Genomic DNA, 23,405 nt, shown 5'->3' with positions numbered 1-23,405 from the left:
ATCAAGGCGTTGCTAGCCTTATTTAGAAAACATTACCTTATAGGGTTATGATGCTCTGACGACATTCATTTGACGTGAGGGATTGGGGTTAGTTTATTTTTGATATTTCCGTAATGGTGGACGTGAACTTGTAAACTCGACGATATTCTTTCATATAAACGTCATTTTTACTCGGAGAGAATCATCGGAAAGTTTCAAGATGCCGTCAGTAGAAGGTAGGAGATGAATGCCTAATTTTTAAGAAAAGTATATGTAATGATTTTTGGCTGATTGTTTTTTTTTTCGATTGTTTTACAGACACCCTGTTCCAGTTGAAGGTAAGCCAGTGTTGCATGGTTGCATTGAACTGTTGGCTTACTTTGCAAGATTACTGACTATTTAACTGCCTACTAGTAATCCGTATTATTCGTGAGGTCGTAACGGTCGTCTTCGTCTCTTTTAAGTTCACATGCAAACAGTTAGAAAGATCCTCAAAGAAATGCGAGAAGGAGGAGAAGGCACAACAAGCTAAAGTGAAAAAGGTATCTAGTGCATATGTTTTGGGGTAAAACGAATTTCGGGTCGAAATGATTTCAAAATGCAAAAAGTTTGGCTAAACTTCAGAATACCCCGCAACTTTGGTCCGCCTCACTTACATGTGTCGGGAGGCTTTGAAGTTTTAATACCAAGTATGAGGTTAAACACACCTAATTATAGTAACCACCGTTAGTTTTCTCAAGTTATTTAACTGGACAACTGGACAATGCCATTTTTCATTTTGATCAAGATTGTTTAGTTACAGTTCTACAAATCTTAAGTACAATCGAACCTGCATTGAGTGGCCACCCATGGGGAATGGAGAGGTGACTGGCTAGTTGCTTAACATAGGTTCCAAGGAATAGGGGTATTATTAAAAACAATAAAAACACCATTTTATGCAATTATGACCTCTTAATGTACAAAGCCTCATTCAAAAAATAATTATTGGGAGATGAACAAGGATGAAATTTTACTTGAGAGATTGTTCTTAGTTTTATTTAAATGGTTCCACTTGAACTGATGGTTCAATACGGATAGAAGATTAAAAAAAAAGGTCATTGGGAGTCAGTAAAGGGTGTCCAAGACTGCTCAGTGGGGGTGAACATTACAGTAATTAAGGGGAAAAAATTTGGGGCAGTTGACAACCAACAGCTTAATACAGGGTGGCTGCTTAATATAGTGCTGTATAATACAGGTTTGACTGTACATAATTCATTTATTATTAATTTAATTGTACATTGTAATTGGTCCCTGTTTTGCCCTTGATCAGAAAAACAATTTGGTAGTTATGTTAATAGGACTGAGTGGAGTCCAATTCATTTTGTAATCATGCAAGTGATTCACAAAATGAGACAAATGCGAAGTGGGAGTCTGTTTTTTAATCACTAGTAAAAGTATTGACTGAATTGGATGACATAAAGTTCTTTTACCAATTAATGAACACTAAGACAAAATCTGAGAAATATACTGGCCATTAAAATATCAATAACAACAACAACACTTACAAGTGACTTGGCAAAATCCACATCAACTTTCCCAGGATGTGATGGTAGTTCATAACAAATTTCCCCCTCCTTCTCTCAAAGCATTGTTTACTATCCATTGAATACTTAAACATGAGTTCCAATGTACCATTCATGAGTGAGTGATGTAACAGCAAATAAATGCCTGTTATAGATGTAGAGAAAATGAGAAGTATTCTTCACATATTGCTTGAGATACACACACACACACACACCTTAACTATGCTTATTTTAAAATTGATCACTTATAAGTATATTTTTAATTTAAGTAACCACAGATGATAATCACATCAAATACAAGCATCTCTTTGCTTTCATCTTGTAGGCTCTACAACAAAAAAATATTGAAGGAGCGAAGATTTATGCAGAAAATGCAATCAGAAAGAAAAATGAAGGGTTGAATTATCTAAGACTTGCTTCTCGTGTAGATGCAGTGTCATCAAAAGTTCAGAGTGCCATGATGATGAAACAGGTACATGTTACACTTTTTAAGTGATTCCCTGCCTTCTTTCTGCATGACAGGCTGTTCAAAACCACGATATTGTTTTGTTTTCCATCATTTTCTCTCTTGTGTCAGTGGGTTGGTCAGTTGGGCATTTAAAAGGAAAGAAAACTTAAAGGAAAAAGTTAACTGAGGGGGCCTGGTTGTGTTTGAGCATTTGTGTGTTCATTTTCATTCTGAGTTAAGCATTTCCTATTTTATTTATTTATTAAATGGCTTAAAAATTAGGAATTAATGATAACTGATCAAAATAAGACTTGTCACATGCTTTTCTATTATTGCTTTTCAAAGTAAAGTCATGATCATGTGTTTTACCCCTTTCACTCCCAGGATTTCATTAGTAATTCTCTTTACAGTCTGCCATACAATTCCTATGATGTTAGTTTGGAGAATTTGTATTGAATCAACTAATAATCCCCCAATTGATATTTTTTCTTTATTCTTATCACTATTCTGCTTCACTTAGCAGTAATAATGTAAGGAGAAATTCTGTCTTGGTCACTCATGGGAGTTAAAGGGTTAATAAATAGGGAATGTAGATTGAACTCAGTGGTGATCTTGGGATAGTGTATAGTATCTTGGATTATTATCTTTTTTCATGGAGGAGGGGGGATGTTGGTCAGACAAAAAGAGACATGATGGTTTATGGCATTGGTAAGATGTAATAACACACACTAATGAGTCAGCATTCATGAAACTATATTGTATTGATCAGGAAGGATGAATACCTTTGAATCACTTCATGCAAGGTGTGTGCACAAGGCTGTACTAAACACTTGGAAAAAAAGCTCCAAGAAAATTCACCATGCAGCAAATTGCATGGTATGGTCCTAATGTGTAATATTTTTCTCAGGTTACTAAGAGCATGGATGGTGTGGTTAAAGGGTTAGATAAAGCTATGGCATCCATGGACTTGGAAAAGGTACTTTATTTACATTTTTTTAAAACATATGGTCACTCAAGGCTCCAAGGTCCCTTTTTCGAAAAGTTACATTTTGGCAACCTTCATCTGCAAAATGGTTGCCATAGATAACTATTTGGTTGCCAAAAAAAAATTGTGATATCAGTGGGAGTACACTTCATGCTGTGTGATAATTCAACCAATCATCAATAGATTTTTCAAATTTTTTTTCAAATTTTTTTTCAAATCTGTTAGTTGCCAATTGGCAACTTTCACTGCAGTTTTGGGCAACAAATATATTTTTTCTCGCCATGGTGACCAAACTGGTCCCAACTTGGAGGGCTACCCAAGGTATTTTCATGCAAGTTACAGTACACTTTTGTTAAAGTGTAATATTTCTGTGTGAGCCCCCTGTTGGATTGTGTGAATATGGAGAATGTTTTAAAGAAGAAAATGCACCTTTACCGCTTAAATGCCATAATACTCGTGTGAAAATGTTGAGAAAAAACAAGCTATAAGCTAAACTGTACCCCCAAGTAGTCAGCAATTTCCATCATTTTCCTCTTTGTTCTCAGAAGTCTCTTTCTCTACCTATATCTGAAGTGTTAACTCTTCTCACGTAATCGATTGTTATGGTTGTGTTGGCTTCAGCTGAAGATCATCCACATGAATGCTGTCTAGTCATAATATCATGATAACATTTGCAAGTATTACACCTCAAGTTCACATTACATCTTAAAACTAGTTCATCAGGATTTAATCTGCAATAAGTCTGATTTTAAGTGTTTCAATTTTTTGATCATGTAGATTTCAGCTACCATGGAGAAGTTTGAGGGCATGTTTGAAGATCTTGATGTTAATACTCAGGTACAATTGAAATGTTTTCTATTGCTCCATTTTTCTTCTTTTTAATATTTCATCGTTAAAAGAAGTTCTAGACTGAAAGACAATCATATTTGTTTCATATTACATGTGATACTGTTTTTCCAGGTTTTGGAAAATGCAATGGGAGAAGCAACTACATTGTCCACTCCTCAAGATCAGGTACTTCACATGTAGGCTGCAGAGAAAGAATTTTTATTGCAAATTTGACCATGTAGTGTTTGATAAAATTACATTTTGTGTTGAAGCATGCAAAAGGTAAAGAGATGTCATAAACACTCTTATGAGCTCCCCAGTGGTTACTAACCATTAAACATTCTAATTTCTTTGTATAGTGTCATAGGGGTATCAAACTTTTTGCTGGATCCCAACTAAATGAGCTCTTGATGGTTTTATTGAATTCTCATAGTCAATTAGATTGGAATGTGTAAAGAACAGCTTGGAGATTATGCCTACTGATGTTAGGGTGTTAAGATTTAATGACGATCAGCCAAGTTTGATCACCTAGTCCCTGTATTAAACATCTCCACGTACATTTACTGTTGTTGATCAGGTTGAAGCACTTATTCAGCAAGTTGCAGAAGAAAATGGTCTTGAGATAATGAGTCAGTTGGAGGCTGTACAGCCTGGTACATCATCATTGAGAACTCAAGAGTCACAAAGAAGTCAAGGAGAGGAGGACCAGCTTAGTAAAAGGTGAGAAATGTTGTTATACTGGGTCATTTTGTGCAGCTTTGAGCTTTAGTTGGGTTTTTGTGTTGCATTGACGACAAGGAGGGTATGAGGTTGGTGAAGTGGGTCTGTGATACAAGCTACAGTACCTCTATTTGCCAAGGAATGTTAAGTGTTGAGTAAGTTGTCAAGGGAACCTTGGTACTAATGTGCAGAGGCAAGAATTTTACCAGAAAGATCAGCAATTATTCAGTCTTTGTGTTGTTAAATAAACTCTTGCTGTGTCTGTGCCCCCCCCCTCTCCCCCCCTTACTTGGCAAAGTAAATGCCATTCACTAAACAATGTGAATCATAAATGCAAGCCTGTCTGGAAGATACATTGCATTACATAACTGCACAATAGTCTAATATCAAATTTGCCTTGCTCCCAAAGTGTGGCTTTGTAGCTCAGTTGGCAATAGTGCTCAACTTGTATTTAGGAGGCATGGGTTTGAATCCTACCAAAGCCTGGATTTTTCAGGCGTCCTTTCTTCAATAGCTGTAAAGATCAGTAGCACGATCCAGGGTGGCAAAGCATGTTTACGAAAACCATATTGAGCAAAAAAATATATATTTCAAACAAAACACTTTAAAACTTATATATCCTGTTAGATATAGTTAACCTCTTTGTATTAAACCAAAAATCGTGGTAATAGAGGAAGAATTTATTTTTTTATGGATTTTAGTATTCAGAAAAGTGAGGCGAATTCTTATGTAACGCGTAACATAATCTGACAAAGCATCAAACATATTCAAAAATTTCTTACTTAAAAATTTAAAATTTCAAAATAATTTTGACTTAGAAATACACTAGAAACATAGACTTTTCAATAAAATAGTTAAAATTGGAACACTGAATTGTAATATTCGCGCTACGAAACAATTTTCTCGGCGACCGAACATGTAACGCTGTTTATACAATATTGTACTATACTTCATAGTCACCAAGATTTTGTCGCAAAAAAAGCTCAAATCAGTTTAAAAAAATACATACAATAATTCTCAGATGATTTATTTTCTGTATACAAATTTTTATTCCATTTAATTCAAAGACAGCGTAAAAAATCCAAAAAGTCTGAATCGCGAACACATAAAATGCATAGAAAATTTACCTTAAAATTATTTATCCTCATCTCCAAAAAGGTCTGTGATAGCCGCGCTTAAAATGAAATTGCTCTTCAACTAGCAGATCTGTCATTCTCAAATTCTAAACTTTCTATCGGTACCAAATGTTCACGAATCTAACTCAATTTAACATCTAAATTTATGTCTTTTTTGAATCGCGAACATATTCGATCTTGGAACAGTATTGTTTGCATTGGTGTATCAGTTTACACGCGCAAAATAGTGGCAGTTTTAGAAATCTTCGCATCTAAACTTCGCTTCTTCCTCGCTTACAACAACCTTGTACATTACATCTAGAGGGGGTATACAACAATTAATTGATATACACCCATGAACAAACGATCGTTTGAGACTGGAAATTACTAGAGAACGTGACTTCCCTAGCGTGACTTCTTCCGTCGAGAATTTACACGCTTCGCTTGCGAAATATTCAATGGAAAACAAAAAATATTCTGCTGATCAATGGAGAAAAGAAAAAGAAGAAAAAAAGCTTAAACAACAAAGGGAATACTATGAAAGAAACAAAGAAGTTCTTGCACAAAAAGCAAGAGAAAGAATGCGCTTGCTTCGAAGCAAGAAAAAAAACGCGACAGTCGCCGCAGTGAAAACACGCACATCTGCACAAAAGGCTGATGACAAAAGAGCCAACCGTGAGCGGAATGCTGCATCAGCTACCAAGAAGAAGGTTTTGAAGCAAAGAGAAAAAGAGAGGGAAGAGAAAAAGCGACAGCAAACTCGAGAAAGGGTTCGAAAACTTCGTCAGAATAGAAAAGAGTCATCATTTGCGCAACCGAAACCTGAAGTCAACATCACCACACCAGCTTTTAGTTCAATGATGGCAAAAAAACGTGCAAAGGACAAGGTGTCCCCTGCCTTACCTCAAACCCCCGCAAAAAAGGCTGAAATTCTTCAAAACCTTGCAAGTACTCCTCGCACAAGGAAGATTCTTGAAAAAAAGAAGTTCGTGAGACCAGTTGAGGAGCAACAAAATATCGAAGCAATGGAGTGTTTGGTAGAAGATTTGGCAGAAGGATTGTCCAAAGTCAAAAAAGCTAAGTCGACTGATGAAAGAGCAGCTTATAACTGTACGCGCTCTTTGGCTTTTGGATCTTCTGTCAAAAAAAACAAGCACCAAACACGGATTGCCAAGATGATGGGAGTAAAAAGAAGCCAGGTGTCCAAAGCTATCAAACATAGAGAAAGAGTTTTGAAGGGTGATGAGGCCTGCTGGTTGAGCACAAAAAGAAATGTCAGGTGTGACGCGATTAAAGAAGAAGATAAGCGTGTTATCTACGATTTTTGGACCCTACAAGCAAGTCGACCCACTGGATCCAAAAGAGACAAGATGCGGCAACGAATTGGCAAAAAGGAGTATGTGGAGCACGCAAAGCATATCCTTGAAAAGACTCAAACAGAGTGTTTCAAAGAATTCCAGGAGCTACATCCCGACATAAAAGTGAAACAACGAAGATTTGAGCAGTTGAAGCCTTTCTTTGTTACTGGAGCTAGAGAGAGAGATAGACAATCTTGCTTGTGTAGGAAGCATGTAGAATGCAAAATTGTATTTGATTCTTGCATGAAATATCGAAAATCCATACAAAATAATGAAGTTCAAGCCTTTAATTTTCTCACTGAAGCTGTGGAATCCACATTGTGTGAAAAGCCAGAAGACTCCAGCTATTCCTCTCTAGACTGCCTGACAAGGAGCTGTGACAAGTGTGGGGTGAAGAACTTCAAGACAGCAGCTGAAGAAATGTCTGAAACTGAAGTCAAGTGGAAACGATATGAATACATAACGTACAAAGATAACAATGGCGAGGAAAAAAGGAAAATCCACTTGGTCCAAAAAGAAACTCCTGTCAAAGAGATGTTTGACTATTTCCAGCAACTCCTGAAAGATTATCCCTACCATTCATTTATGGCCAAATGGCAAAAAGAACAGTTTGATCATTTAATGACAAACCTGCCTCTCAACCATATCATCTGTGTGCATGATTTTTCTGAGAATTACACTTGCAGATCACAAGATGAAATTCAATCAGAGTATTTCGATCCTGTGAAAGTCAGCATTCATGTGTCAATTGTCTATCGCCATGCTGATATTGACATTGATGGCAAAGCAAGTACAGAACAAGACCCTGTCCTCATCAAAGAGCACATCTTTGCCCTTTCAGAAGACAACACTCAAGACTACCATTTTGTACACCACACCCAAGGCCTAATACTGACGTACCTTAGGAATGAGGTCAAAGTGAAAGTAGACAAAGTTCATGAATTCACTGATGGGTGTGCTGGACAATACAAATCTAAGCACACTTTTGGTGATTTGTCATGTTCTTTGTCTGACTTTGGGTGTCAGGTGGACCGGCATTTCTTTGAAACCTCTCATGCAAAAGGAGAGCAAGATGCAGCAGGTGCTAATGTCAAACAACGTGCTACTCTTGCTGTGATTCGAAGAGAAGCATCCATCAAGTCTGCAAAGGAGCTCTATGAGTATCTGAAGGACAAGTTCTCTTTGCCATCTTCAACCAACAGCAAAACCACCTTAAACAAGAGAGTATACTTCTACATTCCACTAAATGGAGAAGGAGCTGTTGACAGAAACAGAATTGGCCGCACTTTTAAAGAGCTAAAAGGGATTAGAAAAATCCACTCTGTAAAAACAACTTCTCAGCAATGTAAGGTGAAGACAAGGCTAAGAAGCTGTATGTGCATTGGTTGTTTAACTGACATGGACTGTGAAAATGAGGAGTATGTTGATAAGTGGAGAGAGGTTGAGATGTCAAGAGAAGGAGATGTTGCAGTCACAAGGCAGAATCAAGACTCAGTCAATGTCAGTAAAACAGTCAATGCACTCACTGATCTTGTTGAAGAAGGAAGTACTGTCGCCATTGCAGCAGCTGATGACGCCATATATGATTACTACCTCTTCAAAGTTACAAGCAGTGGTGCCATAATTTTGGGTGAAGATGAAGTTGATGACTATAGTGCTGCTTATCAGAAAGGTTCCTTTGTCTTCAAGGGTAACTTTTTCCTAAGGGACAATATTATAGACATGACCTACAAGCTTGACAATAAACAAGCTATTGTGTATGCAAACACTGTCAGGACTATCTGTGGAGAACTCAAGAAATTAAATAGGCGTAGAAATGTATTATTCCAGCTTTTACCCAACCAGCATGAGGAAATTATGTCTTCTTTTTAGTTATGTAAATAAAACTGTGTTATTTCTAAACAGAATCGTGAATTTAAGCCTGCAAATGTGTAAATAGAATATATGACCACGCCTGCTATGCATTCTGGGTATTAAGTAATGAGGATAATTTAACAGATAACATCAAATATTTTCTCAAAAAGTAGTTCTTACAATAAAAGTTTATGAATAATCTATGTTTTGATGATTTTTTGGTAATTTTATGAAGTTGCTAGTTTTTCCCTAATGTTACGCATTTGTACCCCTGGATCTTGCAACTGATCAAAGTTAGTCCATCAGTGAGGATCATTTCTCTGCTTAATTTTCATATGTAGGTCAAACAGAATTTATTGTTTTAAAAATTGTGATTGATATCATAGCGATATACAGAATGCTTATCTCATGAACCTAGTTCAATGAACCTCGAAGTCTACTGTACCTCAGAGATAGAGAATATTAATTTCTTATGGGAAGGTTAAGTTAACTGTGACTTTTTTATAATATCCTAGACTGGCTTCTCTACGCAGTTAATGGATATCTGAAGGAAGAACACATGACTAGTAATCTCAATTTATACCCTTCAAGTGTATACAAGCAGAAGAAGTTAGTTAAAGGCGTCACAGACTCGAGGACACTGTCTAGGTAATCACAGCGGTCAATTGTCTACGCATGTGCATACGATGACTTTCTTGGTGAAGCTCAAAGCGAAATTGTAATGTTCAGAGAAAATCCAAGCATTACTTTTCCCTACTTTTGTCTCTTTACGGGCTTCCAAAGTCTTTTTTTTTCTTTTTTGGTTAGTTTTTCGTGGTACGAGCCCTTTCTTGTGTTTTCCTTGAAGATTTTACGCGGGAAGTTGATACGCGGCTGACCAGAAGTGATTCATTTATACGTGCTCGACGCTTGACCGCTGTGTTGCTGTGTTGTCTAAGCAAGATGTACATATGTTCCTTGGAAATGTATCAAAGTTTTATAAGGTGCTGAATGATTTAAGAAAGTTGTTGGTCTACACAGTTTTGAAACCTTTTTGATGTAGCTCGATAGTTACTAAATAATATTTAATTAACTTTGAATTCAAAGACGTGTAATGTTCCTTCTACAACTCTAGAAAACTTATAAGCACGGTAGATGGGGAATCAGAATTAAGTAAATCTTTTACCTAAATGAGGTATTTTCTTGATGTGAAAAAACCCTCATAACTGTTATGCAAGGACATGTATTACATAGAGATGAGAGAATTCAAATAATGAGATTTTACTGGACAAAGGGATGAGAGATTATGATCCAACGGAGAGGAGTTAAGGGACGAATTTGAAGTCCACATCATAGATGGATTCCATACTGTCACACTAATAGTCCATTTTACAGTTGTGTGCTTGGTTGCCAAGCCTTTGAACAGGAGTGAGGCTAAGGATGACCTTGTTATGATACAAACCTAGCTGCTTTTCACATGAAAATTACTGTTATCACGCTAACTAGATACTGGTCTCTATCACAATAAGGTCACCTTCAGCCTCACTTCAAATCAAAGGCTTGGCAACTAAGTACACAACTGTAAAATGGCCTATTGAGCTCCAGCTTCTCCCTAAAATAATAATGTACAATCTAACAACTTCCCTCGTGTACTAACTCTGTGTGGATACTCTGTTGATACTCGGCGCTTTTATGGCCTGAAATGAGTTACGTCACTAAAAACCAAAAGAATGGTGGAGAGTGGAAAAGAGTAACAGCAAATTACAATAAGGAAACATTAGAAATAAACTTTTTGAGATGTACACCTTGTGACTTAACAAGAATTGCTTCTCAGCTTTTGAATTACCTGGTTATACTCAAAACAAAGAGTCGTCGTTTATCGTAACTTAAGTAACACCATAAAACCGGAATGATGAAGTCGAAGCTGTCTTCATTCACCTCAGTTACTCATCTATTCCGCTTGGAGTGTTTAAAAATACCTTAATCTTTCTTGGCTGCGCCCCGCCTTTTCTCGCCATTTTCTTGAAACCATTTTTCTGCTTAAACGAGCTCTTTCATGTCACTGAGCATCAATGACTTTCCAATATTTTAGATGGTTTGGTTTTATCAACTGAGCCGATAATGTTAATTGGCCACCGTAAAGAGTTTTTTAAGCTTGCGTCTCGAGCGTCAGCCTTTCGTCAGAGCGATTGGGAGAATTGAGAGTTTTGTAGTTCTAGAATTTAACATACTTGTGGAATTTAAAAACCTAGAGGTTAGAAAGTAAGGCACTGGTACTGGCTAATTCTTTTCTTTTTTTTTTTTTTACCGTGTTTACGGTCAGGTCAACCAACTTTTAGTCACCGTTCTGCAGATAAGTTCATGCGCTTTTTTTACTCCAGTTAATTTGGCTGCTAATTCTCAACTGATGACGAAGGAGAAGCATTAAGAGGGATTTCTGAGATATTCAACGAATCTTTGTGAAAGAGAGATACGTAGAATAGTTTTAATGACACTTGCGGAAAGTGCTCGTTGCTGTTACATTTTTAGCAGAGCTACTTCATTCTGTTAAAATAAAACTATAAAATTCAAAGAATTTGCTGATTCGCTTTTTGTCAGTTATATTTCAACACGTCACGGTGAGTAAGTACCAAGCAAGTCTTCTAGATTTCCTTGTTGTGCGAAATATCAGACTTGCACGTGAATAACACAGTGATATCAATTTTATTTTTGCAGACTGATACAAAGGTCAGAGTACAATTTTAAATTAAATTAACACGCATTGGACACACTAAATAATCTTCTATGTGTTATTTCATGATTATTTAAGTCTTGTGAAGTGTAACAGTTATTAAGGTTTAAGGTTAATGGCTGCACCTCTAACCAAAATAGCCAATAGAGCTTCACATCATTAGTTATTGTCGATAGTTCAAGCAATATCGCTCTAGGTATCTAGCCAGAGCTACTTCATTGTTGTTGGGTTTTCACTGTTGTTACCCTAGTCCAAAAATCTTTTAGTTGACTTTTCAATGACTTAAGCACTCGATCGTTGAATGTTATGTTATTATCATTCATTCCATCATCGGCCAACAATTATAGAAGATAGTAACAGTAAAGTGTAGTAATGTTTTGTGCAAATTCTTAATGAACTTACAATAAACGATCAAGTTTGAAGTGTTGATAAACGAAAAAAACCCATATTTAGGTTTAAAATGTATGTGAAAAGTTGTTCTATAGAGGGTTACCTCAGTGGTGTAATTCGTCAAAAGCACACAACAAAGTAGGAATTAAAGATTGGTGTGGGTGATTTCACGGAAAATTGATAAACTTTTTGACTAAAAAATGAGCGAAGAATTCAAATGCTGCAGGAGGCGTAACTAAGTGCTGCGTGAAAATTCTGGATTGCTCTTTTAGTTCAAGCTAAGTGCTGACATTACATGGCGACGAACTTTGAAAGATCAACGACAGCAGTAGCGTAAAACTGAAGTAATAGTTATCATGTATGTGTCTTTGGGACAGCGCTCGATGACAAGCCGCTGTTTGGGGATAAGCCTACGATCTTGATCGAAAAGCGGCGAAAATTTAGTTTTCTCTGAAGTAACAGTCCAAAGTTCATGTGCTTTGGAGGTAAAAAAGGAGCAAGCCTTGTTGTAATGTTTCACTGTCTCAGATCATTGACGTAAAGGAAATGTCATGTCAGAGTAACAGAAACAGGAAGGTAATTAACTAAACGCACTTTGCAGCGTACGTCGTAAGTGCCTCCAAATTTCCTGAAACGTTATCTGTTTTGCCTAATTTTTTTGTATATTTGAGTGGGTTGTTCAGATCTATTTTTGAAATCCCCTTCCGCCACGTGGCTGGTGAAGCTTTTCCTATTTCGTTAACAATTTCCATGAGAAATTACCCTGTAAAGCAAACACGTCAGCTGGTCAGTTATCGAAGTTGCCCCAAGACAGATAAAGTTGTTTTTTTCGAATTTTATTCATTTCTTAATTTGGAAGATCGAAAATTAAGAGAGTTCTCCCATCATCACCTTAGATAAACACCTTTTTCATTCCAAGAAATTTCGATCCGGCAAACCCTTTAAAAAGATCACTGTAAGAACCAGCATCCACAGATCCACGTGTAGTTAACTAGAGATCTTGAATATAAGAGTGATAGGGTAATATTGCAGTTAAATGTGGTTAACCTCAACAATTTTCCACTAATCTTTCAATAAATATCATTAGGAAATTAGCCCCGACCAGTTGGTTGTAGACCAGAGTTCAATTAAGTAACTCAAAATTTTTCTTCCCCGAATTTTCATCACATTTTTCCTACTTACCCTTCTTTTTCCCTTCTTTAAGGACACGTCACTGACTTGGAATCTTTAAATTCTTGCTTAAAGTTTGCTCTTCCTGTTACATTATTTTGCTGCGTTACTATACCAACCTTAAACATAACTTCCGGTATACGGAACTAAACGCTTGAGCAGTAACGGTCCTTTCCAATTTCAATTGAGTGGGAGAGCATAACAGGGTAATTTAGTATTATCAACTGAGTTGAAAACGTAAATTGGCCACCGTAAAGAGTTTCAAAGCTGACGTTTCGAGCGTCAGTCCTTCGTCAGAGCGAATGACGAAGGGCTAACGGTAAAAACGTCAGCTTTGAAACTCTTTTCGGTGGGCAATTTACGATATCAACTCAGTTGATATTACTAAATTACCCTTTTATATTTGAGACAGTCATTCCATAGCACTCGAGAAAAAAACCTGCCTCTGACAACAGATTTGTGGTCAGCCTCGAGGGGGCAGTTTAATGACTTCCACGTTTTCAGATCGAGCAACAATGACACTCTTTGAAAGCGATCATGTTTGTCTGAATCGATTTCGAATGACAAAAATAACAGATTTTAAGGGGGGTCAGTTTTTAAAGAAACTTTTATGCTGCGTCGGTGTAAATTCTTCGTTCTGACGAAGGGCTAACTCTCGAAACGTTAGCTTCGAAATTCTTATGGTAGCCAATTTACGTTGACAACTCTGTTGATAATCCCAAATTACGTCAGAGAAAAATTTAGCCTAATTTTTTCACGATCTTTAACCGTGACGTAGCTCAGCGAAGTGCTAATTGTAATATTGTGTGAAGACTGTTAATATAAACCTAGTAAAGGTAAACCATGGATCATTTTGCTAAACGACCATTCATCACTCTTGCCATTTACTTGATAAGTGATGATAAATTCTCAATTGTAAACCACGAGAGTGAAACCTGTGAAACAATTTCCTGTTTATAAGTGATATTGTGAAAACTTTCGATTAGTTTCGAGTTCAATCAATACTTTACAAGTGGAGGAACCTGTCTTTTAATCTTCATCCGCTCCGTTTTAAAAATTGATCTCAGTCTTCCACCACGGATCTCCAAGTCGGCCTTTTTTCCTATTTCTGTCCTATTCCAAATGCAGCTTCCTACTTAGTCCTTTTCCAATAACCTTCAAAAACTGTTCAATCTCCTTCGGAAACAAACAAAAGAAAACAAAAACGGGAGAGAGCACTTTTATTCCAAAGAATCCTCTTATCCTAAATGCGCGTGTGATTATCTTGGAAATGTAAATCACTTCTAATGCAGAAGGTAACAAGAAATATTTTGAGTGGACGTATGGTCCTAGTCTCGTGCCAAGACCCTACACAGCCAAGCGTCGCGTACCTAGACCTTCCACGGCCTAGCGGTCGTAAGGTCTCTACATTTCAGTCGCAGTTAAACAGTAGGATCTTGGTAGGAGATTAGTATAGTCCTTAAATGTACGGGTGGGTGGATGGTTCAGTCCTTTGCCACCTCTCCAGCTCCTCCCCTCCGTTTTCTTCATCCTCTGGCATACAAACAACCAAAACACGTTACTGATTGTGAGGGGTAAGATCTTTTAATGAAATTATTGCAAATGCACACCTCCAGGATTTTGAAAATATCCCTCTTATTCTTCACATTTCTTGATAAATTATGAGAAATTGTCATAGTTATTCTTATTCACAGCGGGGCCGGCTCCTGTCTTAATGCCTTAGTTTGTTATAGGTACTCTTCAAATTTTTTTTTGCGACAACATTTTGCGGCCAGTAAGAGGAAAGGGAGACAAATCTAGGAAAATAGGATTATCCCATAGTTTTTATCGAGGCATTTATGCATGCCTTCTCAGCCTGTAAGAATGTTCTGGCGAAGTTTCAGACTTCCGCACATTTCTACAGTCTCTCCTTTGCCAAATCCGCTGAGAAGAAGAGAGATCCTGGGAACCAAGACAGCGAAGTTGCATTCCTCTAACGGTCTGATCGAAGTCGTGCTTGGTTAGAAGCGTCAAACGAATTCCATGTGACGCAGTTTGAGCCTCTTCCTATCCAGCCACATATCTGCCTTGCTTTTGACGTTGTTAGCTTGGTTACAAAATTAAAGTGCTTCTTGCCGTCGGGAAGCTTGACGATTCCAGACCCCGAAAGAACACCTACTATCACACGGTCTTTCCCAGACCCCTTTAGCTTGGTTCTAACGTAAGTCCCAGCCCCCGAACTTCCTCTAGCGGCGTCGCATCTACAAATTAGCAAATTGGCATTCGCCCGCGTATTACAGTGACTATACCACATTGTGTTTGATTTCTTGTCACCGGGAAAACTTGCGAAGTGAATCTTGTATTGTGGACCTGCCCTATTAATCACTCCGAGCTTGAAAAAGGGTCGTTTGTGAGGTTTAATCAACTTAATTACTGCATAGTCAAAGTTTGATGAATCGGAATTACGGCGCCAGCTTTCCGGAAAATTGACTTTAACCACACGAATCCAACGGAATTTTCCATTGCGTCGCAGAACTCCTACTCTCAGATTGGCCATGTCTGTCAGCGGCCGTTGACCATCGTGAACGCAGTGCGCTGACGTCAGAACGTGAAACGGAGAAATCAGTGACCCTGAACATTCGAAAGAACCTGCTGCAATTTTGACATATGGCGAAAAAGGAAATTTCTGAGCGAGAGTAGAGGTGTTTAATCTAATGCGACCGTCACGCCCAAAGATAATTCTCTTGAAGCGACGTTGCTCAAAAGTTCGGGAAAAGTTTTGATAACTTTCCTCCAGAGATGAGGACAAAAGTTCGGGCTCACCAATTACTGAGTCATCTCCTAACACGTGTTGAGTTTCAGATCTGTTACCTGAGTTGAAATGATCTAAATCATGAACAGAGAAATTTGTAAATGTTACCGAGCCATTGTGCCAAATCGTTTGGTAGCTAAAGTCGGTGAGGTCTTCTTCGGGATCATCGAAGGACACTGTAAAAGGGACATTTTTCAAGAAACCGTTGCTGATGGTTTTCGTTTCGGAAATCGTGGTGGTCTTGTTGCCACCAAAGTTGCCGCCTGATTTCTTTGAGCTAAGAAATCTTATGGCTTTTTGAGGCTCCTTCGTTTTTTCCGGGCGTTCCAACGCAGCAATAACTTCCTCGGCCAAATAAACTCTCAGCAACAACGCAACAATTATGACAGTTTTCCAAGAAACGAAGCTCCTCATTTTCCCTATCTCTTGTCTCTTTGAGGTATTCTTCCAAGTGAGCTGTTAGAGTCTGTGTCTGTGATCTTGTTTTGATGTTTTTATATGCATATGATTGCGGTTGTTACGCAAAATTTTTTCCTTAAAAAGCACAAAGAACAGGCTCAATCTCGTCAGTCCGATATTCGAGAGACTTCACGGAGATCGCAGGTGAAAGAGCGAAAGAATTACTAAATATTCCAAAATAACGCACACGCGTCTAAGAGCCTTCTTAAAAAATCTATACCGTAACAGTTTCGCACATACGTAAACTCATGAGTAGAGAATTGTTTTTGGTAAGAAACAACTTGTTTTTCAAAGGTTCATGTCGGCTCTTTAGATCTTGATAACTTTTTAAAAAAATGCTCAGTTTCCTAAAAAGTACACACTAACCATTTATTAAAAAAATATTCGTGAGAATTTAACCTAAAAGCTTCCTCCATCTGCTCTCTCACGGTGCTCGGTTTAATTCTCTTGTTCCACAGGCGTGGGTTTGTAGGTCTACGGACCAAATCAGCGCCTGTTTAAGTGAAACCGCAGCGTCCAATTTGCGACTTCGGTGTGGGCTGCAATTGTGTGATGAAACAAAAAAGAAAGTTCTTTTTAACCTCAAATGAAATATGTAACAGGAATAAATTAACAAAGGGAGCTGGAAAAGTATTGTTTCTAAAGGCGTTTTTTTTTTTCACGGCTCAGCTCTTTTAGAAAAGGAAAAAAAATTAGTCTTTTATTGTACCGCGTTTTATCTTTGTAACAACTTAAAAAACCTTGAAACGCCTGACTGGCTTAGCTCAAGTATTTTGTTATTATTTGGCAAGAGAGGACTTTTCAAAGAAAAACAACGGATGATTATTGCTATGATGTCAAATTCCAGAACATTTCCAAAGGAATTTTGGTTGTCGTACTACCTAATGTGGACGAGGAAAGAAACAAAAGTTATGAAAATATGAAACTTCCCATTGCCCTTCAGATGTGCTTAAATATCAGTGCTCGACTAATACATGATTTACTTCGTTAATTTTGACATAATGCCAATGGAATATTAAACTGTGGGAACTGTGTTACGCACAAAATATATATCAGTAGTCTCTGATTTTTTCTCCTGGATATGTAATTTCCGGAGTCTTAAAGACTAACCTCAAACAATATGACGCATCATAATGTCAGCTATTCAGTTAATGCTATTTTAATTTTGTGCTGCGTCAATACCTTTAACAAGCAGTAAACTGAAATTACGTCTGAATAGAAACGGAGGTACTAAATTTTTTTTTTCACTTAATCATAATTGATAACTTCCATGTGTGAATTTCGTGATTTGAAAAAAATAGCTGAGTCGCCCACGACGGTGAGAATGAAATTCATTCAAGCCACAATAAAAGAAATATAAATAACGAAATGATAAACGTTAACAATAATCCAATGGATTGTCTAGACCCGCTCTTGATAATCTTGAAAAGATTGAGCCTTCTTCGAAAGGGAGTATATCAGAAAGTTATGTCTAGATTTCTGTGTCACCTAGAAACTCTTTGTTTACGGCTAACATTTCCTAGAGATCGCAAAGAAAGTTTTTCTGTAGGAGCAAGTTCCTTTATCCCGCCCGCTATTTCCCGCTTATTGTCTGTGTAATGTTTACAAATTAGTCTAAGAGAGCGTTAGTTTTCTCTGACAGTAATAGGAGGTAATCCTTAGCGAGTGTGTGTCGCCATGTTGCCGCTTGATCCAATACATGAGTGGACCAAACGACTTTGGAGAAAGCTGTGGCACTCAAAACAAATTGCGGTGTCCTCTTTCTCTTGTTAAACCTGACCAGTTTTATCTAACGATTGTCCTTTGACGTCATAAAAGAAACTCAGTGGCTTAAAAACAGACGAACTTGGAATTCACTGTAAACATTCCTGTCCGGCAAAAAAAATTAGAGGCTAAATTCATCTTTCAAGAATACTTCGACCCCATGCTTGCGTCATTTTTCAAATGGCTAACACCCTTAGTTCTTCATTAAAATTATGTCTCCTTCGTGGAGATAGAATTTTCTTACATCAAGATTATATTTCTTTTTCTTTTTGTATCACTTATTACGTGCGCGGATGAGAAAACATATTCGACGAGGAATTCAAAATTGTTCTAGAAAACTTCCAAACTGAGATCAGAAGTGTTGATAAGAAAGCACTCCTTGTTGTCAAGATCTACATGCACAAAGTTCAAGTGGTCAGTTTTCGCCCAATCTTGATCAATGAGTTAGAAAGTGGGTTAATGGTGTATATACCTTAAGTCAGAGACACTCTTAATCGTCAGGTCACCACGCATTTACGAAAGAATCGATGTTGGTCATGATCATTTAAGGAAAGATATGTCACTTGGGAATAAGTACATGTGACTGCGCCAAAATATGGAAACATGTATTCATGGAAAAATCCTAGATATATGGTGATTTCACTCCTAGTGTTTCCTTTTTTAATGGAGTTCAACTGTTTTTAACGACCTCGAGCTCTTGCTCATGCCTTGACTGAAAAAGTAACTCTGAGTTGTAACGTTTGTTATATAAGCTATTAAGCCCTCGCTTTATAACATGATAAAAAGTGATGCTATATCAAACGCACTCCCCAATTGATTACACTCTATGCCTTCAGATATCAGCCTCATTCGTTTGCTAAGTTCAGTCACCCAACACCATTCACCACCATTTCTCGTCGTCCTTGAAGCACAGATGAAAAATAGATAAGCTCATAGATATTAGTTATATTAACTGATTGTAACGTTTACTACGGTTTCAAAACTTGCGATTCGAACACGACTTGCTGGGAAGACAACGTTCATTCCTAGTGTTCACGGTCTAAAAGGCTTTACTGAGGGTGCTCTATAACTTTTTGCGGCTGCGCGGGTATCCAACGCTCTTGAATTTAAACCCACAATCGATGTTTAATTACCTTCTATAGATAACATTAAGATGCATTCTAAAACCCCTTGATAGCACACTGAAGTAAACAACATGCTCTATCTCAGACCTGCTATTTTCAAAAAGTCTCTGATTATTATCGCATACCAAGTTACGAAATTGAAGTCACGATATCATTAACTTTTTTTAGCGTCCCCTAGTAGGGGGTATACCTCAAAATAGAGCCAGACTTTAAAATATCACTCTGTTAGAGCTATAGCTAGAGTAGACTGCCCCTAAGGTCGAAATAATTTTTATATTCTATACTTTTATCATCTTCGGGATCATTTACTTTCAAGGCCGGCGACCTTGACTTTTAGAAATTCACAGCTACATATTCCTGTGGTTGTTTTCAGGTGAGCTACTATTTGGTGATTTATAAGATATCGTTTGATAAATCTAAGAACGAACTGATTCATTTACCATCGCAATTTTTCTCAATTTAAGCGGTTAATAACCAGCATCTGGTTTGTTGAGTTCAAGGTCTGTCTCTCAAGTCAGAATTGTTGCGAAATCGTGGTTTTATCTACGCTCTCCATCGCACCATGTCCGGAAATGTTTACAACATCTGTCGCGTACCCTCGCTTGCCCCTGGAAACATCGCCGGAAGAGATAGAATGTATCTAACAAGTCAATCCAACACTGACCACCTCCTACATGCGTGAGCTGCTGTTACTAATAACTTATGTTATGTTCAGATTTCCGCCGGTATCAAGAAATCGTGGCGAGCACCGAAAAAGCTCCTCTTTAAAATAACAGTTGCAGGAGTTTCAAGAAAAACGCTTTGATTGTACTCTACTTCCCATTAAAACGTGATTTACATTGGGTGCAAGTTAATTAATCCACGCATAACTTTCACAACGAGCTTTCAAACTTTAAAATGGTCTTACATCGACAAATATTACAGTTTTCAATCTAGCGTAAAAACTTACGATCTGTTGCTCCCTCCGATTTGCCCGCCTACGCGATCGTGCTTTCTTTAAGTTACAGCCATGGAAATTTTATCAGCCCCTCGGGAGCTTATTAAAATATTTACAACATGTTTACGTTTTGAATTTCGTCTCTGACCGCTAATTTCAGTCGCCAGTCTGTCTCTGTACTTAACATCTCTCCTTGAGGAGTTTTCACAATACAATCACTAAACTCTGTTAGGGCCCGTTACACTCTAAGAATCCTTAATGATGTAAATCGATTAACTTTCTCTCGTTTACCGTCAAGAAAGTTTTGTTCCGCAACAGTTTAGCCAACAGTAAAAACAAATATAGAGAGAGAAGTTTGGAGCAGATTTAGCATTGTCTGATTACTTTTTGTCAGTTTGTGGAGCTAAAAAATAACGAAAACAAAAATAGCATAACAAGAACCAAAGGTAAAGCCGACCAAACAAAACAGCCTCACGATTTTGGCGTATCATAAACTTATCGGCAGTTATTTACTGCTTTTTGCTCCGTTAGATGTGTGTAATTGAAAAATTTAGTTTAGTTTCCAGATATTAAGAAAGTTGTCCACACAAACTAATTATGAAGCTAGATATTTATAACGAAGAACAAAGCGCAACTCAAATGCAATTCATAACACCACTTGAAAATTGACATTGATAATAAGTCTTACACAAGAAACTGCAAATGTCTCTAATGCAAACTTCAAATCACAATCGCAATCAATATTAAGTTATTTGTCTTTTAAATACTTTCAGAGGTTCATTACTTGGATTCCTAATTTCGTAGATCTGTGCATTTAGAGTTCTTTCCAGATACGTGTTACAATTTTTAAGTGACATCGTTTGGGCTGTTTTCAGAGGCATCATTGCAGAAAATTGCCGTGTATACACGTGTCGCCTGTATACACGTTCCTGTCGTTTGGTAATCATTGTGTGTGTCATTGTCAATTGAGTGTCCAAAGTAATCCGAGATTGCATTGGTCTTGCTTTACTTTGCTCTGCGATTGGTCCAGAAAACTCGAGCCACCCTCTCCATTAATCAGTTGCAAAACCAAAAACAATTATGACTTAGTCACCCGCGTTTTCCCGCCCTTTACGAACTTTGCGTTCTCATTGGTTTCTTCTGATCGGCTGTTGTGATTACTTTGGTTTTAGTTTTGTTTCGAAAAGCGCATTATTTTCGATACTTGCTTGAAAATGGATGTGTGTCAACGTGCCCTCTTGATATCAACAAGAGAAAATAAGGGTCCCCTTAATATATTCGTTTGGTGTCATATATGATTCCGGCACAAGCGAAGTTTAGTATTACTGGTCGGAGTTCAGTTTGTCGCTGGATATTTATCGAGCTCCGAAAAAAGAACCAGCAAACATCGACAATTTAATTTTTTAAGGGAATGGTTGGCTTGTTATCCGTAAATTGGGCGCTTTCTTCTAATTGAGTAGGTTTTAGACGAACAATACTAGAAACTCACTATTGCGTTATTATTAGCTCTGGTTAGATTTGTCGAGTCTTAATCCAACTAAACTCAAGCTCAATCTCTCACTTTTCAGAAATATTGTTTAACAATAGAATATAAGCTGCTTGTGCCATGCAGACGACTCACAGCATTTCAAATATTAAAATACCACTGTATGACAAACGACCCCGCTCCATTTTTTTATTTCATGTTTTTTTTTTCGTATTTTTGAGTTAAGGAAAGTTTATCTTTGGAAACATTGGCCTATTTCCATGCTTTTCTCCAGACGACCGATACTATTTCAAGTCATAGTTACCAGTGGATATCTAGATATACACAAGAATAATTTTTTTGACATCTCTACCTATGTCAAATATTGAAAGTATTAATAAATTCGTCCGATAGTTCTTGACATGTTGCCAATTAATTGTCACTAATAGGGCGCAGGAACTCAGTAATGGAAATATTTCGGAGGTGTTTTGACAAACTTTCTTTCTGTTAAGGAACCAACGCACTTCTCGGGAATATAGGAATATAGTAGGGAATATAGGTTCTTTTGTTGTCGTCTGGCCTTGTTATTTTTTACGCAGGCCTCCATTTAAACCAGATTTAAAGCTGAGCCGGGCCTGCCTGTATAAATATCACAAATGAATAAATAAATAGATAAATAAATTATCTATTTCTTCTTCATTTGTTTAGAACTGCATTTATTGCATTGTTAATTTAAGTCTGGCTTTTATATTATTTCCTAACTCTCTAAATCAGTGGTGTCAGATTAGTTATAATGCATTGGTCCTCTTCCCTCCTAAATTCAGTCATTCCTCAATATTGAGTCGAAAAACCTCCCCACTTATTTGTTAATTTGCTTTAATTTGGGTTATGAATTGTCTTGTCCGATGTGTCATACGAAAAACGTCTTTTGATCTAACGGGTCTAAACAGACAGTTTGGTCTTGCAATATCCAATTAGCTCATGAGTCAAGGCTGTCAACAACCAATCAGATTCGCATATTTTGGTGTTGACGCAATTATGAAGAAATCGGTATTTATATACAGTGCTTACAGCTCAAGGGCCTGTGTGACCGGGAAAATTAGTGAAACAAAGAGTTCAAGTGGAAGATTACAAGGCTAAAAGTCATAAGTAGCAGAGCGCAAACCAGTCGGCCAATGAACAGCGTGGGTCAGGACCCGAAATATACCCCGCAATGCGGGTGTCGTACCAGGGCGAGTTAACGTTACGAGCGCACGATCATTATCTGGGATGCCATGTTTGATTAAGAGTTAGAGTGGATGGTGGGGGGAGGGGGAGGGGGCAAGAATTTCTATCACCCCATCCCTCCTCTCTCCTTCGTTTTGACCGTTGCTCGCCCTCTTGGTACAGATTTCTTTCTCCTCCCAGCCTTCCCAGCCTGTAAAAAGCAGAGAGGGCGGCTATGATTTTCACTAAGAAAATACTGAACACTTGCCTGCCAAAATTATGCCAGCACCGCAAGCTACTCGAAATCGAGATCTCCTGGACGACAGTCGTATTCTCTGTAAATAATTCGGTCACGCCATCTCCTTAGCAAGGAGGAAGCTAATCTTACTATTCAGTCACAAACCTTTGTCTGGTTTTTCCAAACAGATTACAAAACCCTGCCGTAGCGCTGTACGTAAGCAAGATTAAGATAACATCCAGGGGAAGGAGAGAAAAGGCTACTACCCGCGAGTGTTCTCGCCGGTATCTTTCGTCGCAAAC

The 23,405-nt window shown here is 37.7% G+C and overlaps 3 protein-coding genes across 3 annotated transcripts; 2 read left to right on the top strand and 1 right to left on the bottom strand.

Moving 5' to 3' along the window:
* Window positions 1-81: 81 nt before the first annotated feature.
* On the top strand, window positions 82-10,630 carry LOC131794321 (charged multivesicular body protein 1a). Its single transcript, XM_059111837.2, has 9 exons — window positions 82-215; window positions 298-317; window positions 444-521; window positions 1,867-2,013; window positions 2,897-2,965; window positions 3,752-3,811; window positions 3,935-3,988; window positions 4,380-4,522; window positions 9,365-10,630. Exons 1-9 carry the CDS (start codon window positions 200-202, stop codon window positions 9,384-9,386), a joined length of 609 nt encoding a protein of 202 aa, XP_058967820.1. The 5' UTR covers window positions 82-199; the 3' UTR covers window positions 9,387-10,630.
* Window positions 5,500-9,050, top strand: LOC131794238 (uncharacterized). Its single transcript, XM_059111749.2, has one exon. It carries the CDS (start codon window positions 6,096-6,098, stop codon window positions 8,865-8,867), a length of 2,772 nt encoding a protein of 923 aa, XP_058967732.2. The 5' UTR covers window positions 5,500-6,095; the 3' UTR covers window positions 8,868-9,050.
* Window positions 10,631-14,737: 4,107 nt separating the features above from the next.
* Window positions 14,738-16,360, bottom strand: LOC131794183 (serine protease 23-like). The gene has a single exon (XM_059111704.2). It carries the CDS (start codon window positions 16,322-16,324, stop codon window positions 15,092-15,094), a length of 1,233 nt encoding a protein of 410 aa, XP_058967687.1. The 5' UTR covers window positions 16,325-16,360; the 3' UTR covers window positions 14,738-15,091.
* Window positions 16,361-23,405: the final 7,045 nt, after the last annotated feature.

Source organism: Pocillopora verrucosa, chromosome 3, assembly GCF_036669915.1.
Source record: "Pocillopora verrucosa isolate sample1 chromosome 3, ASM3666991v2, whole genome shotgun sequence".
In the NCBI taxonomy this organism is placed as follows: Eukaryota; Metazoa; Cnidaria; class Anthozoa; order Scleractinia; family Pocilloporidae; genus Pocillopora; species Pocillopora verrucosa.
This window is presented reverse-complemented; position numbering and strand designations above follow the sequence as displayed.

Bases quoted from the DNA above. Each gene is read 5' to 3' on its own strand.
- LOC131794321 (XM_059111837.2), top strand. The intron at 318-443 runs GTAAGCCAGTGT...GTCTCTTTTAAG, and splicing joins ACACCCTGTTCCAGTTGAAG to TTCACATGCAAACAGTTAGA. The intron at 2,014-2,896 runs GTACATGTTACA...TATTTTTCTCAG, and splicing joins GTGCCATGATGATGAAACAG to GTTACTAAGAGCATGGATGG.
- LOC131794238 (XM_059111749.2), top strand. From the start codon at position 6,096: ATGGAAAACAAAAAATATTCTGCTGATCAATGGAGAAAAGAAAAAGAA.
- LOC131794183 (XM_059111704.2), bottom strand. From the start codon at position 16,324: ATGAGGAGCTTCGTTTCTTGGAAAACTGTCATAATTGTTGCGTTGTTG.